This window comes from Magallana gigas, chromosome 5 (assembly GCF_963853765.1).
Source record: "Magallana gigas chromosome 5, xbMagGiga1.1, whole genome shotgun sequence".
In the NCBI taxonomy this organism is placed as follows: Eukaryota; Metazoa; Mollusca; class Bivalvia; order Ostreida; family Ostreidae; genus Magallana; species Magallana gigas.
The window spans coordinates 958,513-981,817 of NC_088857.1; the positions used below are offsets into that span (position 1 = coordinate 958,513).

At 36.1% G+C, this 23,305-nt stretch overlaps 1 protein-coding gene across 9 annotated transcripts in view; it reads left to right on the top strand.

The window, feature by feature from the left end:
* Nucleotides 1-23,305, top strand: part of LOC105318173 (beta-mannosidase) — a 36,757-nt gene that overhangs the window by 8,272 nt on the left and 5,180 nt on the right. For 2 of the 9 annotated variants that reach the window (XM_066085767.1, XM_066085773.1), the window contains 9 exons: nucleotides 1,939-2,076; nucleotides 2,562-2,641; nucleotides 3,768-3,958; nucleotides 4,131-4,310; nucleotides 4,965-5,062; nucleotides 5,311-5,458; nucleotides 6,613-6,932; nucleotides 7,492-7,677; nucleotides 7,761-8,424. In XM_066085767.1, coding sequence (XP_065941839.1) covers nucleotides 1,939-2,076; nucleotides 2,562-2,641; nucleotides 3,768-3,958; nucleotides 4,131-4,310; nucleotides 4,965-5,062; nucleotides 5,311-5,458; nucleotides 6,613-6,932; nucleotides 7,492-7,677; nucleotides 7,761-7,997 — 1,578 coding nt within the window. In that variant the 3' untranslated portion in view covers nucleotides 7,998-8,424. Of the gene's footprint in view, nucleotides 1-1,938; nucleotides 2,077-2,561; nucleotides 2,642-3,767; nucleotides 3,959-4,130; nucleotides 4,311-4,964; nucleotides 5,063-5,310; nucleotides 5,459-6,612; nucleotides 6,933-6,969; nucleotides 7,020-7,106; nucleotides 7,194-7,491; nucleotides 7,678-7,760; nucleotides 8,425-10,457; nucleotides 10,602-11,007; nucleotides 11,161-12,041; nucleotides 12,191-12,977; nucleotides 13,178-13,713; nucleotides 13,782-15,900; nucleotides 16,074-17,149; nucleotides 17,322-17,688; nucleotides 17,856-21,696; nucleotides 21,835-22,500; nucleotides 22,581-22,916; nucleotides 23,108-23,305 lie in introns of those variants that run through there. The other 7 variants (XM_066085772.1, XM_066085771.1, XR_010714277.1 and 4 more) reach the window with 7 other exon arrangements.

The following is a 23,305-nucleotide window of genomic DNA, read 5'->3' on the forward strand; positions in this document are numbered from 1 at the left end:
GTTACTTATGATTTTCATATTTTTTTTTTTCAATGTAATCAGTCCATTAGCTGCACCCGTATATTTTTATTAACACTTTTTAAAATGGATGAAAATCATATCCAACTACAAATCATGAGATCCTATATATTGCAGTTCTTTCATCTTATGCCGGGCATTTATTTTTCATCATTGTTGATATAAAGAGGATGGAATTCAAAGTTTTTTTCACTTCTGTATATTAATTGTCATAGCGGGGCCCTTCCTGACTGGTCAGTTTTCTAGTTATTTTTTATTTTTTCAAAAACACCTTTTTCACCGTTTATGTTCTAGAAATAACAACTGCTCTATTCTTTTAAGTTGTTAATGCTAATGTGAGTACAAAAACCCACTTGTAATCTTTTAATTCCATTTTATTTCGACTTAACTGTTAATGCATAAAAGACATTTGTAGCCTTATAATAAGAAACATTAGTTGAATCCACATGTTTAGGCAGCCATTAAAATGTTTTGGAATTTTTTATATACAGTCCGATTTTTTTTCCTGAAATTTTTTTTCCACACAAATTTTTTTTTCAAAATGAAATAAAATACATTGGGGCGGCCCATTTTCAGAGGGGCAGGCGGGAATGAGAATCTAAAAATTAATTTTATGGGGCCTAAGTGGAGAGTAAGTCAGTTGGAGAAAGGTGACCTAGTGGTAAAAGGTAGGTAAGTCAGAGTGGAGAAAGGTAACCTATTGGTAAGAGGTGGGTAAGTCAAAGAAGAGAAATGTAACCTAGCAGTTAGAAGAAGGGTAAGTCAGAGTGGAGAAAGGTAACCTAGCAATGAGAGGTAAGTAAGTCAGAGTGGAGAAAGATAACCTAGTGATAAGCAGTGGATAAGTCAGAGTGGAGAAAGGTAACCTAGTGGTAAGAGGTAAATAAGTCAGAGTGGAGAAAGATAACCTAGTGATAAGCAGTGGGTAAGTCAGAGTGGAGAAAGGTAACCTAGTGGTAAGCAGTGGGTAAGTCAGAGTAGAGAAAGGTAACCTAGTGGTAAGAGGTAAGTACCAGTAAGTCAGAGTGGAGAAAGGCAACCTAGTGGTAAGCAGTGGGTAAGTCAGAGTGGAGAAAGGTAACCTAGTAGTAAGCAGTGGGTAAGTCGGAGTGGAGAAAGGTAAGCTAGTGGTAAGAGGAGGGTGAGCCAGAGTGGAGAGAGGTAACCTAGTGGTAAGAGGTGGGATAGTCAGAGTGGAGAAAGGTAACCTAGTGGTAAGAGGAGGGTAAGTCAGAGTGGAGAAAGGGAACCTAGTGGTAAGAGGAGGGTTAGTCAGAATGGAGAAAGGTAACTTATTGGTAAGAGGGGGGAGGGAAAGTCAAAGTAGAGAAAGGTAACCCAGCAGTTAGGAGAAGGGTAAGTCAGAGTGGAGAAAGGTAACCTAGCAATGAGAGGTGGGTAAGGCAGAGTGGAGAGGTTACCTAGCAGAAAGAGGAGGGTATGTCAGAGATAGGTAACCTAGTAGTAAGAAGTGGTGGTAAGAGGAGGGTTAGTCAGAGTGGAAAAAGGTAACCTAGTGGTAAGAGGAGGGTAAGTCAGAGGGGAGAAAGGTAACCTAGTGGTAAGAGGAGGGTAAGTCAGAGGGAAGAAAGACGTAAATACATGTACATAGGCAGAGAAGTGGTAGGTAAATTAGAAGGAGAGGGTAAATTAGTTGGGAAGAGGGCAAGAAAGGTGAGGTACATCAGACTGCAGGTAGATAAGATACAGGAAATGAGGCAAGTCAATTGGGATAGGCTAATAAGCTGAATTTATACAGAGTTTTAGCATACTTCGTGTTGCAAAACTTGACAAATTGTGTCTGTCAGTTTTCGGTTCAATAAGAAGGATTCAATAATCATTTGTTTTATCAAGAGTTAGTTGTCTTATTTTGTGGTTGATGCTATTTTAAATTAATTCTGTGTCTGTGGTGGTCTACAGGTGTATGAGTCGGAGGACTTCTACGAGCTGGCCGATGAGCTAGGGATCCTGATCTGGCAGGACCTGATGTTTGGGTGTGCCATGTACCCCTCGGACCCCCAGTTCCTGTCCACGGTCAGCGACGAGATCTCACAACAGGTAGAGGAACTGGTTTATTCTGCCAGGGATTCATTTATTGTTGAACTTCACTAATAATCACCGACTTGATGATTTTGACATTTAACCAAGCTATGTGTGGAGGTATGGCCTCCCTTAAACATATTATGAAGGCACTGAATGTACTATTATATAAAATTGCAATGAAAGACGAAATTTTAAATAATAAAATTTTGACCCATGAAGTTGTCTAAGTTCTGCTCTAAAAAAAGCATAATTATTTTAAGTATCAGACAATGGTAAATAAGTTAGATCACATAAGAGCATCTTTTTTTTTAACAAAGTGTCAATTTGAGAGTATTTAGTTTTTGTCTTTAAGGTCAGGAATGCTCATAAGATATTATAATCCATCACTACTTCTATTTATCACTGCCTGCTACAGAATGCCCAATATCTTGGATTATGTATTTGTTCCAATGTATCCAACATACTTATACAACTGAGGTGTAAATTTTTGTATATCTCAGGTGAAACGTCTCAAGTCGCACGCTTCCTTACTTCTGTGGAGTGGGAATAACGAAAATGAGAAAGCTCTACGACAAAGCTGGTACCCCTAACCATTATTAATTCAATCTTTGTCAAATACACAGATATTTGTTTGTTTTGTGTTCCTTTGTGTTCAATATAATCCATATTGTGGAATCATTTCAATCCGTGGGGGCAGTTTTAGTGGATTGTGGGGGTTTTGTTTATTCGTGAGGATATAATTTTGTGGATGCATCGGTTTTCAGTTTAAGGTGGTCTGGGACATTTGTTATTATTAATGTGGATTAAAGTACATTATAATTAAATTACTTTCACCGGTTTAGACTTTTCATTTTTACAATTTTACAATACATGTATTTAACCAAAAAAATATTTGGAGAGGTAAAAAATGTATATATTATAAAACCCCCCAGCAGGATTCAAACTCATGACTTACAGATTCATTGTAAACCCTTTAACCCACTGTGTTACGCTGTTAGGTGACAATATTGGGAAAGAAACTACCTAGTATATAATCACTTCATTTTTTTGTTTTATTTCGATAAACAATACCTAAGTAAGAAAGATAACTCTTTCTTTATTTGTTTTTGCTAAGGCTGTAAATTCGTGAGGGAGGGCTATCCAAGAATATCCCAAAAAATTGAGCCACCATGAATTTCAATGATTTCACAGTATTGCCACCCTCTGATCAAGTAAATCGTTGGTGTGTATGTGATTATGTCCAAGCACTGGTAGGGACTTGTATGCCACTTGAATCTTTTCCACCTTTTGTAAATATTTTAATTATAACTTTACAGTGACTCTTACATTTTTGTTGATTTAATAGAGGTGTGTATACTAAACATTTTTTATGTGTATTTTACAAATCCTTTTTTGCACCACAGTTGTAAATTTTTTACATTTTTTGTTGAGATAATACATGTGTTTCCTTTATGCTTTTTAAAGAAAAATACAGATGTAATTAACCTTTTCCTCTTTGTAGGTAAAAAAATATTTAACCTGTACCTCTTAATTTGTATATTTTATAAAGATGTTAATTATTTTGTAGCAGGAATCCAGAAATAAATTTTACATGCAGTCTTTATATATCGGATAGATATAGTGTAGATGTTTTTACTTTTTGTATTTATATGTGATATATATATATATGTAAAGATATAACAGTGAAATCGTTCCATATTTTATAGGTACAACACAGATGTAAACTTTACGCTTTACTACAAGGATTATGTTACTCTGTATCATGACACAATTCAGCCAATCGTCCAATCAGAGGATGTGACTCATCCTTTCATCATGTCTAGCCCTAGTAATGGAATCGAGAGTTTACAGGAGGGCTTTGTCGCCAAGGAACCATGGAGTGAGCTTTATGGAGACAGTATGTAGGCTTTTTACCTTTTGTAAGTGAATTAATTGTACACTGCTTTTTACATGGAATGTTCTTTATCCGTTTTCCTTGATGTGATATGACCGTTTATTACAGTACACAATTACCATTACATGAAATGTTCTTTATCTTGATGTAATATAACCATTGGCATTTATTACAGTACATGACTATCGTTACATGGACCTGTTCTTTGACCAAAGTGTGTACAGGGTCCCCAGGATGGCCTCGGAGTATGGCCTACAGTCCTTGCCGTCGTACGACACTCTGGCCGATGTTTACGCCGAGGAAGACATGGACCTGTGTTCCGACATGAGCGAGCACAGACAACATCACCCACTGGGTGAGAGCTATAAGGTTTCTTTAATTAATTTCCCCCTCACTGGACTGTAGATTTCTTTTATATCCGTGATTCAAACATTTTGCATCAAACTGCAAGAATATAAAATCGCAAACGCTGAATTTTTATTATAGTTTCATTTAGTTTATATCTGTCCGAAAAATAAAAGCGAGATTTTAAAATCCGCTAGATGCTTCTCGCTATTTTATGCACATATTGATTCCTCACGTTTAATAAATTAGGAATCTACAGCATTTTGGAGAAAATAGAATTTGGAACATTCTAATTTTTACTGTTGGAGAAGGCTTGAAGTTTTTTTCAGTGTGGGGTTGTCTGTGTATTTACAGGTAATGCTGTTGTCTGTGTGTTTACAGGTAACATTGATGTGTGTGTGTTTACAGGTAACACTGCTGTCTGTGTGTTTAAAAGGTAACACTGTTGATACTGTGTGTTTACAGGTAACACTGTTGTCTGAGTATTTACAGGTAACATTGTTGTCTGTTCGTTTAAGGTAACACTGCTGTCTGTGTGTTTACAGGTAACACTGTTGACACTGTGTGTTTACAGGTAACACTGTTAACACTGTTTGTTTACAGGTAACACTGAAAAAAGTTGTTTGTGTATTTACAGGTAACACTGTTAATCATTTGTTCACAGGTAATGTGCAGCTGATGGCTGAAGTCATTCTCTACCTGAACCTACCTAATTCTCCAGACAGGAAACAAAAGTTCAAGGATACCATTTATGTCACACAGGTAAAATGGGGTCAAAGATGAGTCCATTTCATTAACCAATTTTTTTTTTTTCAATCTTTTATTAATGAATTGGGATTCTAAACGCTTGTAAAAGTAATTATTAGTTATGTGCAATCTGTGAAAATATGGTATGAATTTTATTTCCTCGATATCTTTCTCAAGAATATGATTATAGGTAATGGACGAACTTACTGTCTTTACCCCCTGTTCTTTCTCTATAGCTATTGTGGCATATTTTTCTGTCATAGATTGACCAGGCCATTGCAATGAAAACAGAGACGGAGCACTACCGGCGCTGGCAGAACCGACTGGATGAGAGTGGGCGGGGTAACACAATGGGGGCCATGTACTGGCAGCTCAACGACATCTGGCAGGCCCCCACCTGGTCCTCCATAGGTACCCAAATTTTATGATCAGAAACAGGGTTCCTCAAAGGTAACATTTATAATGGGAAATATATTTCTCTCCCCCCCCCCCCCCCCCCCAAAAAAAAAAAATAATAATAAGATGATCTATCATAGATACCAAAATTCCTCCCCCCATCCCCAAAAAATCAAAGTACTAAAGAACTGAAAGCCGGGCTCCTTTGATGTGTCTTTATGCGTATTGTGTTGTAAAGACTGAAATAAATCTCTCTCTCTCCTTCTCTCATGCTTTTAATGTCAGCAAAGCGTCAGAGAGCGACCAAATTTTGTAAGCGGCTATAAACAAAAATATGTCTGTCTAGTAGAAAAAAGTTCAACAGTTGCTGCCTAGAATTTTGCAACAAGCATTATATATTCAATCCCCATTTCTTCAACACGCAGCAAAGTAGTTCATGGAAATTCATGTGCATTGTATGTGTCCAAAATGCATAGACTTGTTTTCAAAACACGTTATTAATAAAAAAAATCTAAAAAAAAGATAGACAATTCTCTCTAAATAAAAAAAGAAACAAAATGCCAACACTTTTGACAAAACATGGCTTTCTGTGTAACGGTATAGCAGAAGCTTTTACTTTGACGCTGTTTTGTTTTTTGTTTACTTTTGAAGTTGTGCTATTTATAGTAACAAAGGCGATTTGCCTGCCTACAGCCAGGACTCTGCTTTCAGCAAAGCCCAGCTAAAAATAATGAAACACTTTATGCCCTGTTTTAAAATTTTCATATGTACAAGAAACATCATTCAGTGAAATGGACGTCAAAGTACTGATATAGACTGAAAATAAATTAAAAGTTCAAAGGTCATATTTCTAAAAGTAGGGCATAATTCAAAAACTCAAATTTTGAAATTCCTGAATGGCAATGGTTAATTATTAAAAACAAAGTCTGGTAGAAGATATGTGAGGCAGATGGAAGTAAATGTCAAATTGTATGCTCTTGGTCTAACATGACTACCACAATGCAATAAACTTTTTAAAGTGAGTGGAAAGCTTTGGCATTCAAAGAAACCACAATATATGCAGAGGGGAGGTCAAAGGTTACATTATGAGTTATATTTAGACATCATTTAAGTGTGGCTTAAATGTGTAACGGGGCTATTATCAGGTATAAATAACATCTTCTTTTCAGAGTATGGAGGAAAATGGAAGATGCTCCAGTACTTTGCCCAGCACTTTTTCTCTCCCCTGCTTATCTCCCCTTATGAGGAGAGTGGCATGGCCAAGGTTTACATCTGTGTAGATGAAATCAAACTCCATGTGACCAGGCACCCCCACACCCACCACCTACAGTTTGTGCCCAATCCTCAGCACAAGGCCGGCTTTCTGTTTGGTTCCCCGGTGGATTCCAACCCCCAGCCCCACTCAGTGGGACCGAAAGGCACACTGTATATCTCCATGTACTCTTGGGATAGCATGGAACCACTGTACAACTGGACTCAGGAATACCAGGTGAGGGAAGCTCAATAACTGGACCCAGGAATACCAGGTGAGGGAAGCTCAATGACTGGACTCAAGAACTGGACTCAGGAATACCAGGTGAGGGAAGCTCAATAACTGGACTCAGGAATACCAGGTAAGGGAAGCTCAATGACTGGACTAAAAAACTGGACTCAGGAATACCAGGTGAGGGAAGCTCAATAACTGGACTCAAGAATTGGACATCGGGGGTTTCAGGTGAGAAAAGCTCAGTCTTGGACCCAGGAATACCAGGTGAGAGGACTAAACAATACCATTTGAGAGTAGCTCAATAACTGGACTCCAGGATTCAGAGTGAAGGCAGCAATGCAGTTCTTGGTCTCTACTATCAGTGAATTCAAATTTTGAGCATACTCATCTCAAATTTTATGCACAAGAAATATTAAGAGCAAATGAGTAAATTTGATTAACCAGTACAATCCAAAAACATTTCTTCAGGATGGGATGCTATACTTGCCAATTATTTTTGTTGAACTCTGTTCTATTAAATGCACTTAGTTTTTATAAGCAATCCACCATTATTTTGTTACAGATGAATGTGACATCCCAGCTTGTCTTCTCAGCCAACATTAACAACATGTTACATCAGGCTGACTGCATCAGACGACAGAACTGCTTCCTGTTCTATCACCTAGGCAACCCTCAAAATGGCCCCACAGCTTGGCAGGCTCTATCAACCTTTAGTGCAGTGATTGGATTAAAGAAAGCCAAAATACAGGTCAAGCTTGCTACATGAATTACACAATTTTTTTTTTACTTGTACAACAAGTGGATATAGTAAATGAATTTTTATATCTTTAGGTTACAAACATCATTACAGTGAAGAAAGACCAAGTTTTCAACATCACCATCAGTACATCAGCCATCGCTCCATTCGTCTGGCTAGACACCCCTGGAGTTCAAGGTCGTTTCTCTGACAACGGGTTCCTCATGGTTCAGCGAGTGAAGCACCTGCAGTACTTTGCCTGGGAATCAGTGGACCAGAACAGACTGGGCGGCAGTTTGACCATCAAGTCCCTGATGGACATTTACTACTAACTGATGAACCATAAAGTGGTGACAATGTGCCATAGAAAGGGTCAAGTGCAATTCCCTCTGTATTCAATGGACCAGGACTGTGATAGATTATTGCTCACACATATATGTTTACCTCAATATCTATACTTACGTGCATCAACTTTTTTCATTTTACCGGAGCTGCCTGAACTTTTGAGACCACCCCTAAAGCTCACACACACACATGTATATCATATATACAATATGTATATATATATACACACATGTATATCAATGTTTTTTATGATGAAGGTGCTCAAACCATTTTTCACTTTATATACAATTGATTTTAAAGCATTAATGTCTGAGTCTTTGTATTTGCAATACAAACACTATGATGAAAATCAATGCCAAGAATATTGATTGTTTTGAGTAATATTTAATACCAGTAAACTTATCTCCATAGTCAGCAACATGTTGTTATTATTATTAATTAATTCATATTTTTTCATATTGTAAAACAGGAGTTATAAGGAATCCCAAAACGATAAACTGCCATGTATTCTGAGTGAATTGGCAGTAGAGAGTTCTGTGGTATAGGGCTCCAGTAGACACAGTTAATTAGAAAAAAAAAGGAATATCAGCACATTACTCTAGACTTATTTACCATTTAACTGTTATTTATGTATGATAAAGTTATCAATGTTACTGATTGACTATGATATGTTTCTATCTCTATATCTTTGGTAATACTGTACAATATTATCAAAACAGTAACTTGATCCCAAGGGTTGGGTCACGTCAAGACCTGAAGCATCGAGTTTAGGCTGATGATCTGCTCCTGGCATCGAGACATGATTTGACTCTTTGGATCAAGTTACTATATTATGATGATTTAATTATATAGTTAGTTAAATCCTTTTCCTTAGCATGAAGGCCCAAAATGCATGTACTTATCCCGAGTTTCTGTGGTGCTAAGCAGATGAGAGCCATTAACACTGGACACTTGCCATCAGCATAAGCTGGTACTTAAGCTGGTACCCAATTCCAGCTGGGTGGACTGAGACAAGGAAGATAAAGTGCCTTGTCTAAGTTCACAACACACAGCATGAAGGGGCCACAGCGGGGTTTGAACCAGGGACTTTTGTGTCTACTTTGTTATATATTGTGTAGTACATTATCAGTTTCAGAGAATGGTGATGTGGACTTGGAAAACCACAGTATGGTGATTTGATTTGGAGAGTAGGATCACTCTCTGTATATATAGATACATGTAATAATCTTTAGAAACTCTTCTCAAAATCAAATAAGCCAGAAAAATATGAAAATCTTTTTGTACTGGATCTTATAATTTTACTCCATTGTCCAGACATTTTGTATATGATTGCATAAAGCTGATATTTGCTATTGTTGCTCAGGTGAGTGATGCAGCCCATGGGCCTCTTGGTTACTTTCTGCTTAGATAATCAACTTTGAAGGTTCTTAATAGTTACTAAAAAGTGAACACATTTCATTACTAAATTTAAATCAGAAAATACCCCAGGGTTGTAATACAAACAAACTAATTTAACAATGGTTTTGCTACCTTGGATTTTGTATAGTTTTAAAAGCATCCCAAATAGATAATAATGATTTTGATCAACAGTTTTACACGTACGTCAAGTTGCAGGCGTATAGTGCGTCGTTAAAAATTCTTTTTAGTTTTTTTTTTCTTCAAATATTGGACAATTTTTGGATATTAAAAAAACATGATTTTTTAATATAAAAATTCAAATATTTCATAGTTCGATTATTCAAAAAAGAACTTCGATTATCTCATATAGAAAATTCAAATTTCTCATATAATAATCAAATCCAGGTGACGTTGTTTTTAAATATTTTTAAGGTATATTAAAAAGATAAAAATCGATATAAAAAAGTTTTGATATAAAAGAATACATTATCTAGCTGTAGCTGATGTCAGTTAGTATACTCATCATTTCTTTATATCAGAAAACGATTTTCTGATATCAAAGAATCCAAGAGTCGTGGTTTTAATATTATTGACGTATTATTCTGATATCTCAAAATTTTTTATCATTAATTTGTTTATCAAAATTCAAATTTTGATAACAAAAATATTATTAATTTTTAGCAGAGACATATATGTCTCTGATTTGTAGATATCAGACAATGTAACCTCTAAAATATTTTTAAACTTTATTATTCTGATATATCAAAAAATCAATTTTAATATTTAAATTGGAATATGGGATAAAATAAATTCTGATATCAAACGATTTTTGGTATCAAAATTCTGTTTTTTTAAATGAAGAATTAATTTCTTAGTGTATCATATAAAATGCCCCAAAAATATTTTTAAAATGCGTCTATCTATTAATCAAGTTAGTGTCACTACAAAAATTTACGAATTGTTTCTAAACCTGTAAACTACTTGTATAGGACGATGACTTATAAATAATTTGTTAGCATGCAAAAATGAATCGGTGCACATGATCTTTTTTGATGCACTTGGTCACATGACAACAAGATGTCGGTATACAGCGCTGTGCTGCTGTTTAGTTTCATTTCAACAGGCGCTGCTGTACTAACCACCAGTTTGAACGGAGTATGGACTCTGACGGAAAAAGAAGGCATTTATAATTTGTAATGTATTTTATCAGTGTTTACAGTGTGATGGTTACATTAATTTTCGCCCTTTTACAATTGCAAACAGTTTCGCCCCCTCTTGAATTCGCCCAGAAGCAGCTGTGTTTACAGAGATATAATTAGAAACATAGGAATTTGTCCAGTCTTAAATTCGCCGCTGACAACATCAACAACGAGAGCGAAATGAGCGAAAATTGAACTGGGGGCAAATATTTCATTGTATTCAGTAATCCCAATATTACTACAAATTATGCAAGAAATATCCATATTGTTCATCCTTTGATTATCTACAGGGTGTCGTTTTTAATTATTTTATTAACTTTAATTATGTTAATTAATTAAGTCCTTTATAAAATGTCTTCTTCAAGATGATTTAATTATTAGTGTTTTATACTGATTACAGAACATGACATCAGCATCACTGGGCAAGTTCCTGGCAGCATATACACCGCTCTAATGGATCACAAAATAATCCAGGATCCGTATTACCGTGACAACGACATCCGCTACCGCTGGATTGGTCTGGCTGACTGGACGTACAGCCGGGTATTCAATGGTAGGGAGGCTTGACACTGGTACTGGGGTGTATATAGATATATTGTACAGTAAAACTAGATTAGTACAAACATGGATATTGTGGAACCTGGGATATATAGAAAACTGTTGCAAAGTCTCTTTTAGTGCTTTGATTATGTACATAGCAAAGTAAATCTGATGGTTGTTCCAAGGACTTTATAAACAAGTTTTACTGTATCTTAATTAGGCTTAGTGAAATCGTTCATGACATAGAGTGATTTCAGCATGCATTAGACACTGTTGGATTTTTCTTTTGATCAATATTATGGTTCGAATATAGATAAAACTTTTTTTTGTAAAAGTTATCCCCTTGCTTAATCACTTGAAGAGAAAAAATCAATACTTACCAAACAAGAAATGTCTGCAAATACTGATACTTGAAAACACATCAGCACTCCCCTGCAATACTGCTGTACTCAGTACAGCAATCCTAAGATTAGTATTCACTGAAAAGAATGCACTGAAAAATGCCTTATTTTAAGCAAGTACTTAATTCTGCTGTTTTGTATCAAATCACTAGGATATAAAATCACAAGCAACAATTTTTGTTGTTATATGACATATAGTTCAAAACAGTTTGAAAAATAATTTTAAAGCAAGATTTTTAAAGTCGGCAATGGTTGTTTCTCACAATTTTATGCAAATATCAATTCCTTGTGAGTAATAACAAAAGGATTTTTTACTACAGTATGCGAGATTAAATTTTACTCAAAATCAAGACTGTGGTCTAGCTGCCATCAGGAGGGAATCAGCTTCACTACTCAAGGGTTTTTGTACACATGAACTGCCATACAAGACACAATTATGTTTTACAATCAGTTATCTTTGAATTTGAGTTTTGTCTTTCTCTCTGTGTGTCAGTCTCATCACAAATGATGTCAATGGCCAACATAAAGCTGGTTTGTGAAGGTCTGGACACATTCGCCACGGTAACCATAAATGGACACTTGGTGGCAGAGACCAACAACATGTTTGTGAGATATGTGATGGACATCAAACCCTATTTAAGGGTAGGTCACACATAACATCGTATGTTAAGGTAAGTCACACATAACACTCTATGTTAAGGTAAGTCACACATAACATCCTATGTTTAGGTAAGTCACACATAACATCCTATGTGTAGGTAAGTCACACATAACATCCTATGTTAAGGAGAGTCACACATAGCATCCTATGTTAAGGAGAGTCACACATAGCATCCTATGTTTAGGTAAGTCACACATAACATTCTATGTTTAGGTAAGTCACACATAACATCCTATGTTAAGGAGAGTCACACATAGCATCCTATGTTAAGGTAAGTCACACATAACACCCTATGTTAAGGTAGGTCACACATAACACCCTATGTTAAGGTAAGGCGCACATAACACCCTATGTTAAGGTAAATCACACATAACACCCTATGTTTAGTTAGTCACACATAACATCCTATGTTAAGGTAAGTCACACATAAATCCCTATGATATTGTAAGTCACACATAAATCCTATGTTAAGGTAAATCCCACCATGTTAAGGTAAGTCACACCATGTTAAGGAGTGTTTTGCTTTCTTTTCAACTCTTAAATAATAGAACCTATTGAACCGTAAGCTTAAAAAAAAATCATTATCTGAAAACCATGTTGTTTTTTATTGATTTTAGGGGAAGTTTAATGCAACTTATTTTTTTCTTTCGCATAATGAATTCATTATAATCGGTTTATCAAGAAATATTTTGATGATTGCTAAAACGTATATGGAAAATAAAGTTACTCCCCTTGTATGATGTGTCATTAGATGTCACTCTTCCACAGCTAGGAGAGAACAGTATCAGTGTGTCCTTCAAGTCGGCGGTAAAGCAAGCAGCAAATCTGGCCAGCAACCACAGCTATCTGATCCCGCCCGCTTGTCCGTTTCCTCAGTACAAGGGGGAGTGTCACATCAACATGGTCAGGAAGGAGCAGTGCTCCTTTAGCTGGGACTGGGGGCCGTCATTCCCCACCCAGGGGATATGGTAGGTACAGTCAGATATTGAGGTCAAGGAGAAAAAAACTGCAGAAATATTGTTTTGGGGTTACACGATCAGGGGAGAAAACTCATGGACAGAATTAGGCAAAAAATAATGTTTTCTAATTTCAAGATCAGGCCAAAATATTTTCTAAATGTAATGTGGCAGGCAGGATATTATTCTTATTGCAGCAAGATTTCTTAAGGGAAGAAATTGAAAAATTCTAGTATTTTCCTTTTTAATATGGAAATTTTTTTTATTAATGCAACAACTTCTGATATAATCATAGACATATAACGAACCCTTCGTTATATGTCTATGATATAATACAATATAAATGTCTAATAAATGTAAACTTTTTCTCATTTAGTCTACAAATGTGTCTCATGATTGGTCAATAATAATGATAGGAAAGCATTTTTGATTTGTCAAAAACTTACTGTCTTGTTTCTTAATCAAAAAATTTTTATTTTGAATATGTATCTGTACCAGGAAATGTTTAGTGTGGAAAGTAATATGTTTAATTTTACATCTGTACATAGGCGAAATATTTACATAGAGTCATTCAACACGACGGCCATTCGTAGCTTCACTGCTGAGACACTAAAAGGTATCAGAAAGATCTAGATTTAGATATTGAAGATCTAGAATAATAGATCTAGGTATCAGAAAGATCTAGATATTGTAGATAAGGATAGTAGATCTAGATATCGGAAAGATCTAGATATTGTAGATCTATGATAGAAGATTTAGATATCAGAAAGATCTAGATATTGTAGATAAAGGATAGTTGATCTAGATATCAAAAAGATCTAGATATTGTAGATCTATGATAGAAGATTCAGATATCAGAAAGATCTAGATATTGTAGATATAGGCTAGTAGATCTAGATATCAGAAAGATCTAGATATTGTAGATAAAGGATAGTTGATCTAGATATCAAAAAGATCTAGATATTGTAGATCTATGATGGAAGATTTAGATATAAGAAAGATCTAGATATTGTAGATCTATGATAGAAGATTTAGATATCAGAAAGATCTAGATATTGCAGATTTATGACAGAAGATTTAGATATCAGAAAGATCTAGATATTGTAGATAAAGGATAGTAGATCTAGATATCAGAAAGATCTAGATATTGTAGATCTATGATGGAAGATTTAGATATCAGAAAGATCTAGATATTGTAGATCTATGATAGAAGATTTAGATATCAAAAAGATCTAGATATTGTAGATCTATGATGGAAGATTTAGATATCAAAAAGATCTAGATATTGTAGATCTATGATAGAAGATTTAGATATCAAAAAGATCTAGATATTGTAGATCTATGATGGAAGATTTAGATATAAGAAAGATCTAGATATTGTAGATCTATGATAGAAGATTTAGATATCAGAAAGATCTAGATATTGTAGATCTATGATAGAAGATTTAGATATCAAAAAGATCTAGATATTGTAGATCTATGATGGAAGATTTAGATATAAGAAAGATCTAGATATTGTAGATCTATGATAGAAGATTTAGATATCAGAAAGATCTAGATATTGTAGATCTATGATAGAAGATTTAGATATCAGAAAGGTCTAGATATTGTAGATCTATGATAGAAGATTTAAATATCAGAAAGATTTAGATATTGTAGATCTATGATAGAAGATTTAGATATCAGAAAGATCTAGATATTGTAGATAAAGGATAGTTGATCTAGATATCAGAAAGATCTAGATATTGTAGATTTATGATAGAAGATTCAGATATCAGAAAGATCTAGATATTGTAGATATAGGATAGTAGATCTAGATATCAGAAAGATCTAGATATTGAAGATCTATGAAAGAAGATTTAGATATCAGAAAGATCTAGATATTGTAGATATAGGCTAGTAGATCTAGGCATTAGAAAGATCTAGATATTGTACATCAAGGATAGGAGGACTAGGTATCAGAAAGATCTAGATATTGTAGAGATAGAAGAGTAGATCTAGGCATTAGAAAAATGTAGTTATTGTACATCTAGATAGGAGGACTAGGTATCAGAAAGATCTAGATATTGTAGAGATAGAGGAGTAGATCTAGGCATTAGAAAGATGTAGATATCGTAGATCTATGATAGAAGATTTAGATATCAGAAAGATCTAAATATTGTAGATAAAGGATAGTTGATCTAAATATCAGAAAGATCTAGATATTGTAGATCTATGATAGAAGATTTAGATATCAGAACGATCTAGATATTGTAGATCTATGATAGAAGAATTAGATATCAGAAAGATCTAGATATTGTAGATATAGGCATTAGAAAGATCTAGATATTGTAGATCTAGGTTTGTAGAGCTTGTCTTGCCATGATCAGGCACTAGAGCACCTGAATAGAAATTCAAGGGCTCCGGGTTCGAACCCCAGTCTGTTTCATCCAGTCCATGAATTACATGTGAATCATATGCAGAATAAAATTTTGAAGTGGCTGCAGACTTCAGGCTGCCTTTTATGATTTCAAAAGATACATTTAAGAATATGTACAATCTTGCACTGGATATTATGAATGGTAAACTTACGATCCTTTTGATCCGATCTTTTATCTTTTGCATATATGTATTTTGAGGCATGTTCAACAGAGAGTGCTTGCAAGCGCTGGCTAAAATTCCCTATGCCAACAACACAAACTTTGGCGAGTGCTTGCTCTGCATGTTGAACATGCCTCTGATTTGATCTGTTGCAGACACTGATGGATCATGGGTTATTGACACCGAGGTGCTTTTGGATGTTCCTGAGGGTGAGACAGTAGAAGGCTCTGTCAAGATCCGGTTTGATGTCACAGGCATGGGAAGCAAGCAGGTCCATACGCTGACGTCAAACAACAACAAGATCAAACAGAGGCTGCAACTAGACAGAGTAAGTCAGGGGAGGTTTCAAAACCCCAAATAAATGTTAACAACAGATGTGTCAGGAGAGGTTTCAATAATTGTAATATACCAACAGGGATATGTCCAGGGAGGTAGCGCAGCCCATAGGGTAAGTCAGGGGAGGTGTCAAAACCCCAAATACACAACAACAGGTGTTTCAGAGGTAGTCTCAAGCTAACAAATAAAAGCAATGAAAAGGTAGGTCATTGGAAGTCTCAAAACAATGACTGGAGAATGTCAAGGGAATATCGGTATTTAAAGCTGAACACCGCTCGTAAATAGGCACTGTCCGCCATATTTCTCTTTAATCACTGCTGTCCCTACAACCCTTATATAAGGGACAGACCTCTAAACAGTTCAAAGTACTTGGCTGTAGAGGTCTCACCTGTGTTGACGTACATTTTGCCTCGCCGTGTTACCCGGTCGCGATGAAATTATCAAATTTTACGCACTTTTTGAAGCCAGGAGAATACTAACATCAAATAAATTGGTCAATGCATTATTTACGAACAGAAAATGAACATAAGATAAGAAAAAAATGCATAAAATCTAAAGACTACGAAAGGAATACTACATGTCGGCCACGAGGTTCAGGTGTGCAATCGGGTGTAACGAAATCGAAGGGTTTATATACCAGGTATCTTTGTGACGGTGCCTATTTACGAGCGGTGTTCAGCTTTAAACAGTCAATTAAAGAAGTATGTGAGGAGTGGTCAAAAACCCCTGAATGCACAAAATCACGGTATATGAGGGGAGGTCTCAAAACCCCAAAATACATAACAATAGTTGTGTCAGGAAAGGTGTCAAAATAATGACTGCAGGGGAATGTCAAAGGAATATTTAAACAATGGCATGATATGTCAAGAGAGGTCTCAAAACCCTAAAACATTCACAATTCTATATCAGGGGAGGTCTCAAAATCAGTAATATATACAATGACAGGGTATGTCAGTATACAATGACTGGGGAATGATAAGGAAGCTGTCTCAAAACATACCTTATCATGTTATTGGAAGTGTCAGAGCAAAAAATTAACAATAATTATAATATCTATATTTGATCCAGGACTTTGTTGTACAAGAGTGGTGGCCAAACGGTTATGGAGCCCAACATCTTTATCAACTCTACGCTTTCTTCACAAGTTCTGATGGTTGCACCCTATTGGCCAAAAAACTGACCATTGGTTTTAAAACCGTGGAGTTGGTGCAGGACTTTGTGTCTGGAGATCCTAAACAAGGTGTTAATCATTTACTATACAAGTTTATCTGCGTAATCATTCTAAGCGTAATTCATTGTTCACACACAAAATAATTCAAAGATTTGATCTTTTATTGAGAGAAATTTTAGTCGATAAGTTAATACATGTTGTGGTTATCATAAGACGCCAGCAGTTTTCTAGTTTATAATATTGAGTTATGAAAAATGCCATTGTAATCTAAAGTTTCTATAATTTTATCTATTATGTGAGAGCCTACACAATCATGTTTTTTCACTTCCCTAGAAATATATATGATGCTCTTAATTGTCAAAGTAGGAAATGGTAGTACATTGTTTAAACTCATTTGAAATTGAATGTATACAGTAATTCGATCAAACTCTTGCAGGTAGATCTTTCTTCTTTAAGATTAATGGAGTGCCCATCTTCCTGAAGGGCAGTAACTGGATCCCAGCGGACAGCTTTCTGGAGCGGGTGACCAAAGAGAGGCTGAGGAACCTGCTCCAGTCGGCCAGGGATGTCCACATGAACGCTATTAGGGTGAATGGAATTGGGGTAAGGTAAATCAATGAGATGGAATGGTAAGCAAGATGCAAGGAGGGGTAAATTAATAAAAAAAGGTTATAAGTCAGAAGAAAGATAAGTCGGAGGGAAGGGTTGTAAGTCTGATGTCAGGTGAAATACTAATAAGTCAGTACAGAGATAGAGTAAGTACATGTACATGAAAGAGAGTTAGTTAGAAGCAGGCTTGGGGCGAATTACATTGTAAAGTAATGCATTACATTACCATTACCTCATGAATTTGGGCATTAAATTACCATTACCATTACTTGATTTTCTTGAAGTAATGCATTACATTACCATTACATGAGTAAAGTAATGCATTACCATTACCATTACTTTGTTTTAAAAAAGGAAAGCTAATAAAGAGTTTTTGCAAATGTTTCAAATATAAATATCTACAGGTTCTGCTCAGTATCAGGTTCAAATTCAATGACTATACAAGAGTCATTCTTTATTTGCTCAATATATAATCATCTGGTGGCATTATGAACAACATGCGTATCAAATAAGTAAAATGATATTTATTGACATTTGGCTTGATACAGTGTAGGATACAAAATAGAGACACAGAATTACATGCATAACAAAAAACAATTTATGGAATAATGTTGCGGTTATTTAAAGCTAATAGAGATATTTCCCCAGATTACACAAATCTTTATAATTTTGGACACTTAATTGTATTAATTCATAAACAGATAGTTTTCCCAGTTATATTTCTTAAGATACGGTGTTTTAATCGTAGTTCTTTCTACTGAGGACACTTTAAGACAAAAGATTGCTGTTGCACTTTATGATCAAAGTTTCAAAGGGTTCATCTTTTAACTGCATCCTGTTAGTTTGAAAATATTCCTAGCTACATGTATACTAAATAAATGTTTTACAGGAGCAGTCGAAGCTTGGACTGAAAAGTACTGTTTGACGATCTTTATCTAAGGATATATTAAGTGCAATAATAGAAAAAATACATGAATCTTGTATTTTATATCAGTCCAAACTAATGTACAGTGTACTTAAGATACAAGAGAGACAGAAGAGAGAGAGAGAGAGAGAGAGAGAGAGAGAGAGAGAGAGAGAGAGAGAGAGAGAGAGAGAGAGATAATAAGTAAGTAAAATTATTTTCAAATGGATTATAATATTGGAAGTGATATTTATTTTCATCTTGGATTGACATTGCATTCATTTTGCTTTTAAAGGTGCATGTGTCTCCTATTCTATTGGGACATAGCGAAGGGAAGGGGATTGGGGTGTTTAGCACTTCTTATAACAATAGATTGTTTTGATACTTAGATTATCCTGGGGGTATAGTGTGTTGTTGACACATTTCTTATTGAAGTGCAAACTAATTGGAGTAAATTGTTTAAATGATTAAAAACTCTTGATAACAACACTCTTAATGTCAATGAAATTAATGAAACACTCAATGTTATGAAATTGTGCTGTTATATTTAGTAATATCAACAATTCAAATATGAATTTTTAAAAAATCTTTTTTAATAATACCATTAAAACATTTTTATCTCAAGAATTATTTCTTTCTTCTTTATAAATAAATTTAATCAAATTCAATTTCAAATATTCATTTTTTCATCACATTTTTAAAAGTGAACATGCATAGATAAGCATAGTAATGCAAAGTAATGCCATGTAATGCCAGCATTACATTAGATTTTGGAAAGTAATTCATTACATTACCATTACTTGTAATGCTAATGTTGTGGCATTACACATTACTAGCATTACTTTGAAAACATGTAATGCATTGCAATGCATTACCATTACATTTAGCATTACCCCAAGCCTGGTTAGAAGTGGAGGAGGATAAATCAAAGGGGAGATAGGTAGGTCAGTAGGAGATGGGGTAAGTCAGTGGGGGTGTGGTAAGTTAGGGGTGTGGGCTAAGTCAGTCGAGGTGGGGTAAGTCAGTGGGAAGTGAGGTAAGTCAGTGTGAGGTGAGATAAGTCAGTGTGAGGTGAGATAAGTCAGTGTGAGGTGAGATAAGTCAGTGTGAGGTAAGATAAGTCAGTGTGAGGTGAGATAAGTCAGTGTGAGGTGAGATAAGTCAGTGTGAGGTGAGATAAGTCAGTGTGAGGTGGGGTAAGTCAGTGGGAGGTGAGATAAGTCAGTGGGAGGTGAGATAAGTCAGTGGGAGGTGAGATAAGTCAGTGTGAGGTGGGGTAAGTCAGTGGGAGGTGAGATAAGTCAGTGGGAAGTGAGATAAGTCAGTGTGAGGTGGGGTAAGTCAGTGGGAGGTGGGGTAAGTCAGTGGGAAGTGAGATAAGTCAGTGTGAGGTGAGATAAGTCAGTGTGAGGTGAGATAAGTCAGTGGGAGGTGAGATAAGTCAGTGGGAGGTGAGATAAGTCAGTGTGAGGTGAGATAAGTCAGTGTGAGGTGAGATAAGTCAGTGGGAGGTGAGATAAGTCAGTGGGAGGTGAGATAAGTCAGTGGGAGGTGAGATAAGTCAGTGGGAGGTGAGATAAGTCAGTGTGAGGTGAGATAAGTCAGTGTGAGGTGAGATAAGTCAGTGGGAGGTGAGATAAGTCAGTGTGAGGTGAGATAAGTCAGTGTGAGGTGAGATAAGTCAGTGGGAGGTGAGATAAGTCAGTGTGAGATGAGATAAGTCAGTGGGAGGTGAGATAAGTCAGTGTGAGGTGAGATAAGTCAGTGTGAGGTGAGATAAGTCAGTGTGAGGTGGGGTAAGTTAGTGGGAGGTGAGATAAGTCAGTGTGAGGTGGGGTTAGTCAGTGGGAGGTGAGATAAGTCAGTGTGAGGTGAGATAAGTCAGTGGGAGGTGAGATAAGTCAGTGTGAGGTGAGATAAGTCAGTGGGAGGTGAGATAAGTCAGTGGGAGGTGAGATAAGTCAGTGTGAGGTGAGATAAGTCAGTGGGAGGTGAGATAAGTCAGTGTGAGGTGAGATAAGTCAGTGGGAGGTGAGATAAGTCAGTGTGAGGTGAGATAAGTCAGTGGGAGGTGAGATAAGTCAGTGTGAGGTGAGATAAGTCAGTGTGAGGTGAGATAAGTCAGTGGGAGGTGAGATAAGTCAGTGAGAGGTGAGATAAGTCAGTGGGGGGTGAGATAAGTCAGTGTGAGGTGAGATAAGTCAGTGTGAGGTGAGATAAGTCAGTGTGAGGTGAGATAAGTCAGTGTGAGGTGAGAAAAGTCAGTGGGAGGTGAGATAAGTCAGTGTGAGGTGAGGTAAGTCAGTTGGAGTGATTTGTAAGCAAGTGGGGAGGTGAGGTAAGTCAGAGGAGTGGTAGGTTAAGTCAGATGGAGATGGGGAAAGTCAGTGAGGAGGCTGGGTTAGTCAATGTGGAGGTTGGGATAAATCTTTAGGGGAGGCAAGGTTAGTCAGAGGGGAGGAGAGGTAAGTCAGTGGGGAGGTTGGTTGCGTTAGTTAGGAGGTGGGGTATATCAGTGGGAGGTGGTGTAAGTCAGTGGAGGTTAGGTAAGTCAGATGGTAAGTGGGTAAGTCAGAGGAAAGGTGGTATAAATCAAGGGGTTGGTGGGTAGGTCAGTAGAAAGATTAAATAAGTCAATATGCTGGTAAGTTAATGGGGAGTTTGGGTAAGTCTGTGGGGAGGTGGGGTAAGTCAGAGAGGAAGTGGTTCAGTCAATTGGAAGGTTGAAAGTCAGAGAGAAGGAGGGGTATTTCTCCTCTACTGATGTTCAAGCATGAAAAATGTAAATTATGGTTCAAATGCAAACAATGTCTGCAAGCCATACAGAAATTGCCTGTTGGTTCATAGTTCTATAAAGAAGCAGTCATTTGTCCCATTTAGAGTTATCTCTAGTAGCTGCTCTTTAATTCTGGATTTAACGTTGGTCTACAGGTGTATGAGTCGGAGGACTTCTACGAGCTGGCCGATGAGCTAGGGATCCTGATCTGGCAGGACCTGATGTTTGCATGTGCTATGTACCCCACAGATCCCCAGTTCCTGTCCACGGTCAGGGACGAGATCTCGCAGCAGGTAGGGGAGCTAGTTTAGTCTGCGAGGGACTTTTATTTTTTTTTATTGTTGAACTTTTCTTATAATCACTGACTTGGTGGTTTTGACATTTAACGCTGGCTATGTGTGAAGGAATGGCCTCCTTTATACCGGTACATGTGTAGGAATTAAGGGGGCTGGATGGTCGTGGCCATTTTTAGACTATATTAATCTCCTAAACAGAAGAGCTCTATATACAGATATAGCGAAATATTCAAATTCTTATCTGAAATATTTGGATTTGGTGTTTTTTAAAATAATTATTATGGTTTATAACTAAACATATCATATCTGGAAATTTAGGGAAGATCCTGATGGCTAATATCTTGACCACCAAGTCTCCTTAAATGTCTATTAAATAGCTATTAAAGATGAAATTTGGTACATTATAAAAGTCGGACCCATGACGTTGTCTGAGCTCTGCAATAAACAAAACCACAATTATTTTAACTTTTACACAATCTAAAATAAATCACATCAGAGCATCAACAAAGTGTCAAGGTAAATTTTTGACCATAAAATTCAATCACTCCTTCTTTTATATATCACTGCCTGTTATAGAATGCCCAATATCTTGGAATATGAATCTGTTCCAATGTATCCAACATACGTAATAAACTGAGATGGATCAATTTTTGTTTATCTCAGGTGAAACGTCTCAAGTCGCATGCTTCCTTACTTCTGTGGAGTGGGAATAACGAAAACGAGAAAGCTCTACGACAAAGCTGGTACTCCTAACCATTATTGAATAAATTCAATCTTCACTGTCAAGTGCTCACAGATATTTCCCTTCATTGATTTGTGTGAATCGAGATTTTTTGTTTGTTTATATCCATACAGCCATCCTCTAGTGGGGTAAACTCTTGATGCAGTACATGTTTTTAGTATTCTTTTTGGTTTTACATTGTCTGACAATGTGATGGGACTTAAAATATATAACACTTGGGACAACTTTTCACTTTTTGTAAATATTATGCATGTATTACCTGTACACTTTTTGTAAGTATGATGATGTAAACTTTAAAATATTCTGCAGAAATTAAATTTACAATTATATTTCATAGGTACAACACAGATGTAAACTTTACGCTTTACTACAAGGATTATGTTACTCTGTATCATGACACAATTCAGCCAATCGTCCAATCAGAGGACTTGACTCATCCCTTCATCATGTCTAGCCCTAGTAATGGAATCGAGAGTTTACAGCAGGGTTTTGTCGCAAAGGAACCATGGAGTGAGCTTTATGGAGACAGTATGTAGGTTAAATGATTCTCTGTCAGTATTCTGACTGGTGTATTGTGCATGTCTGTTATAAAGTTTAAAAATATAAATTGTGCATCGCGGTCTTATTATCATGCTAGAAATTTACAGCTTTGGCATGTACATGTATATAGATTTAAAACAGCTACTGCGGAGTTTGATTTTTTTTATGCAGGGAGATATTTAATAT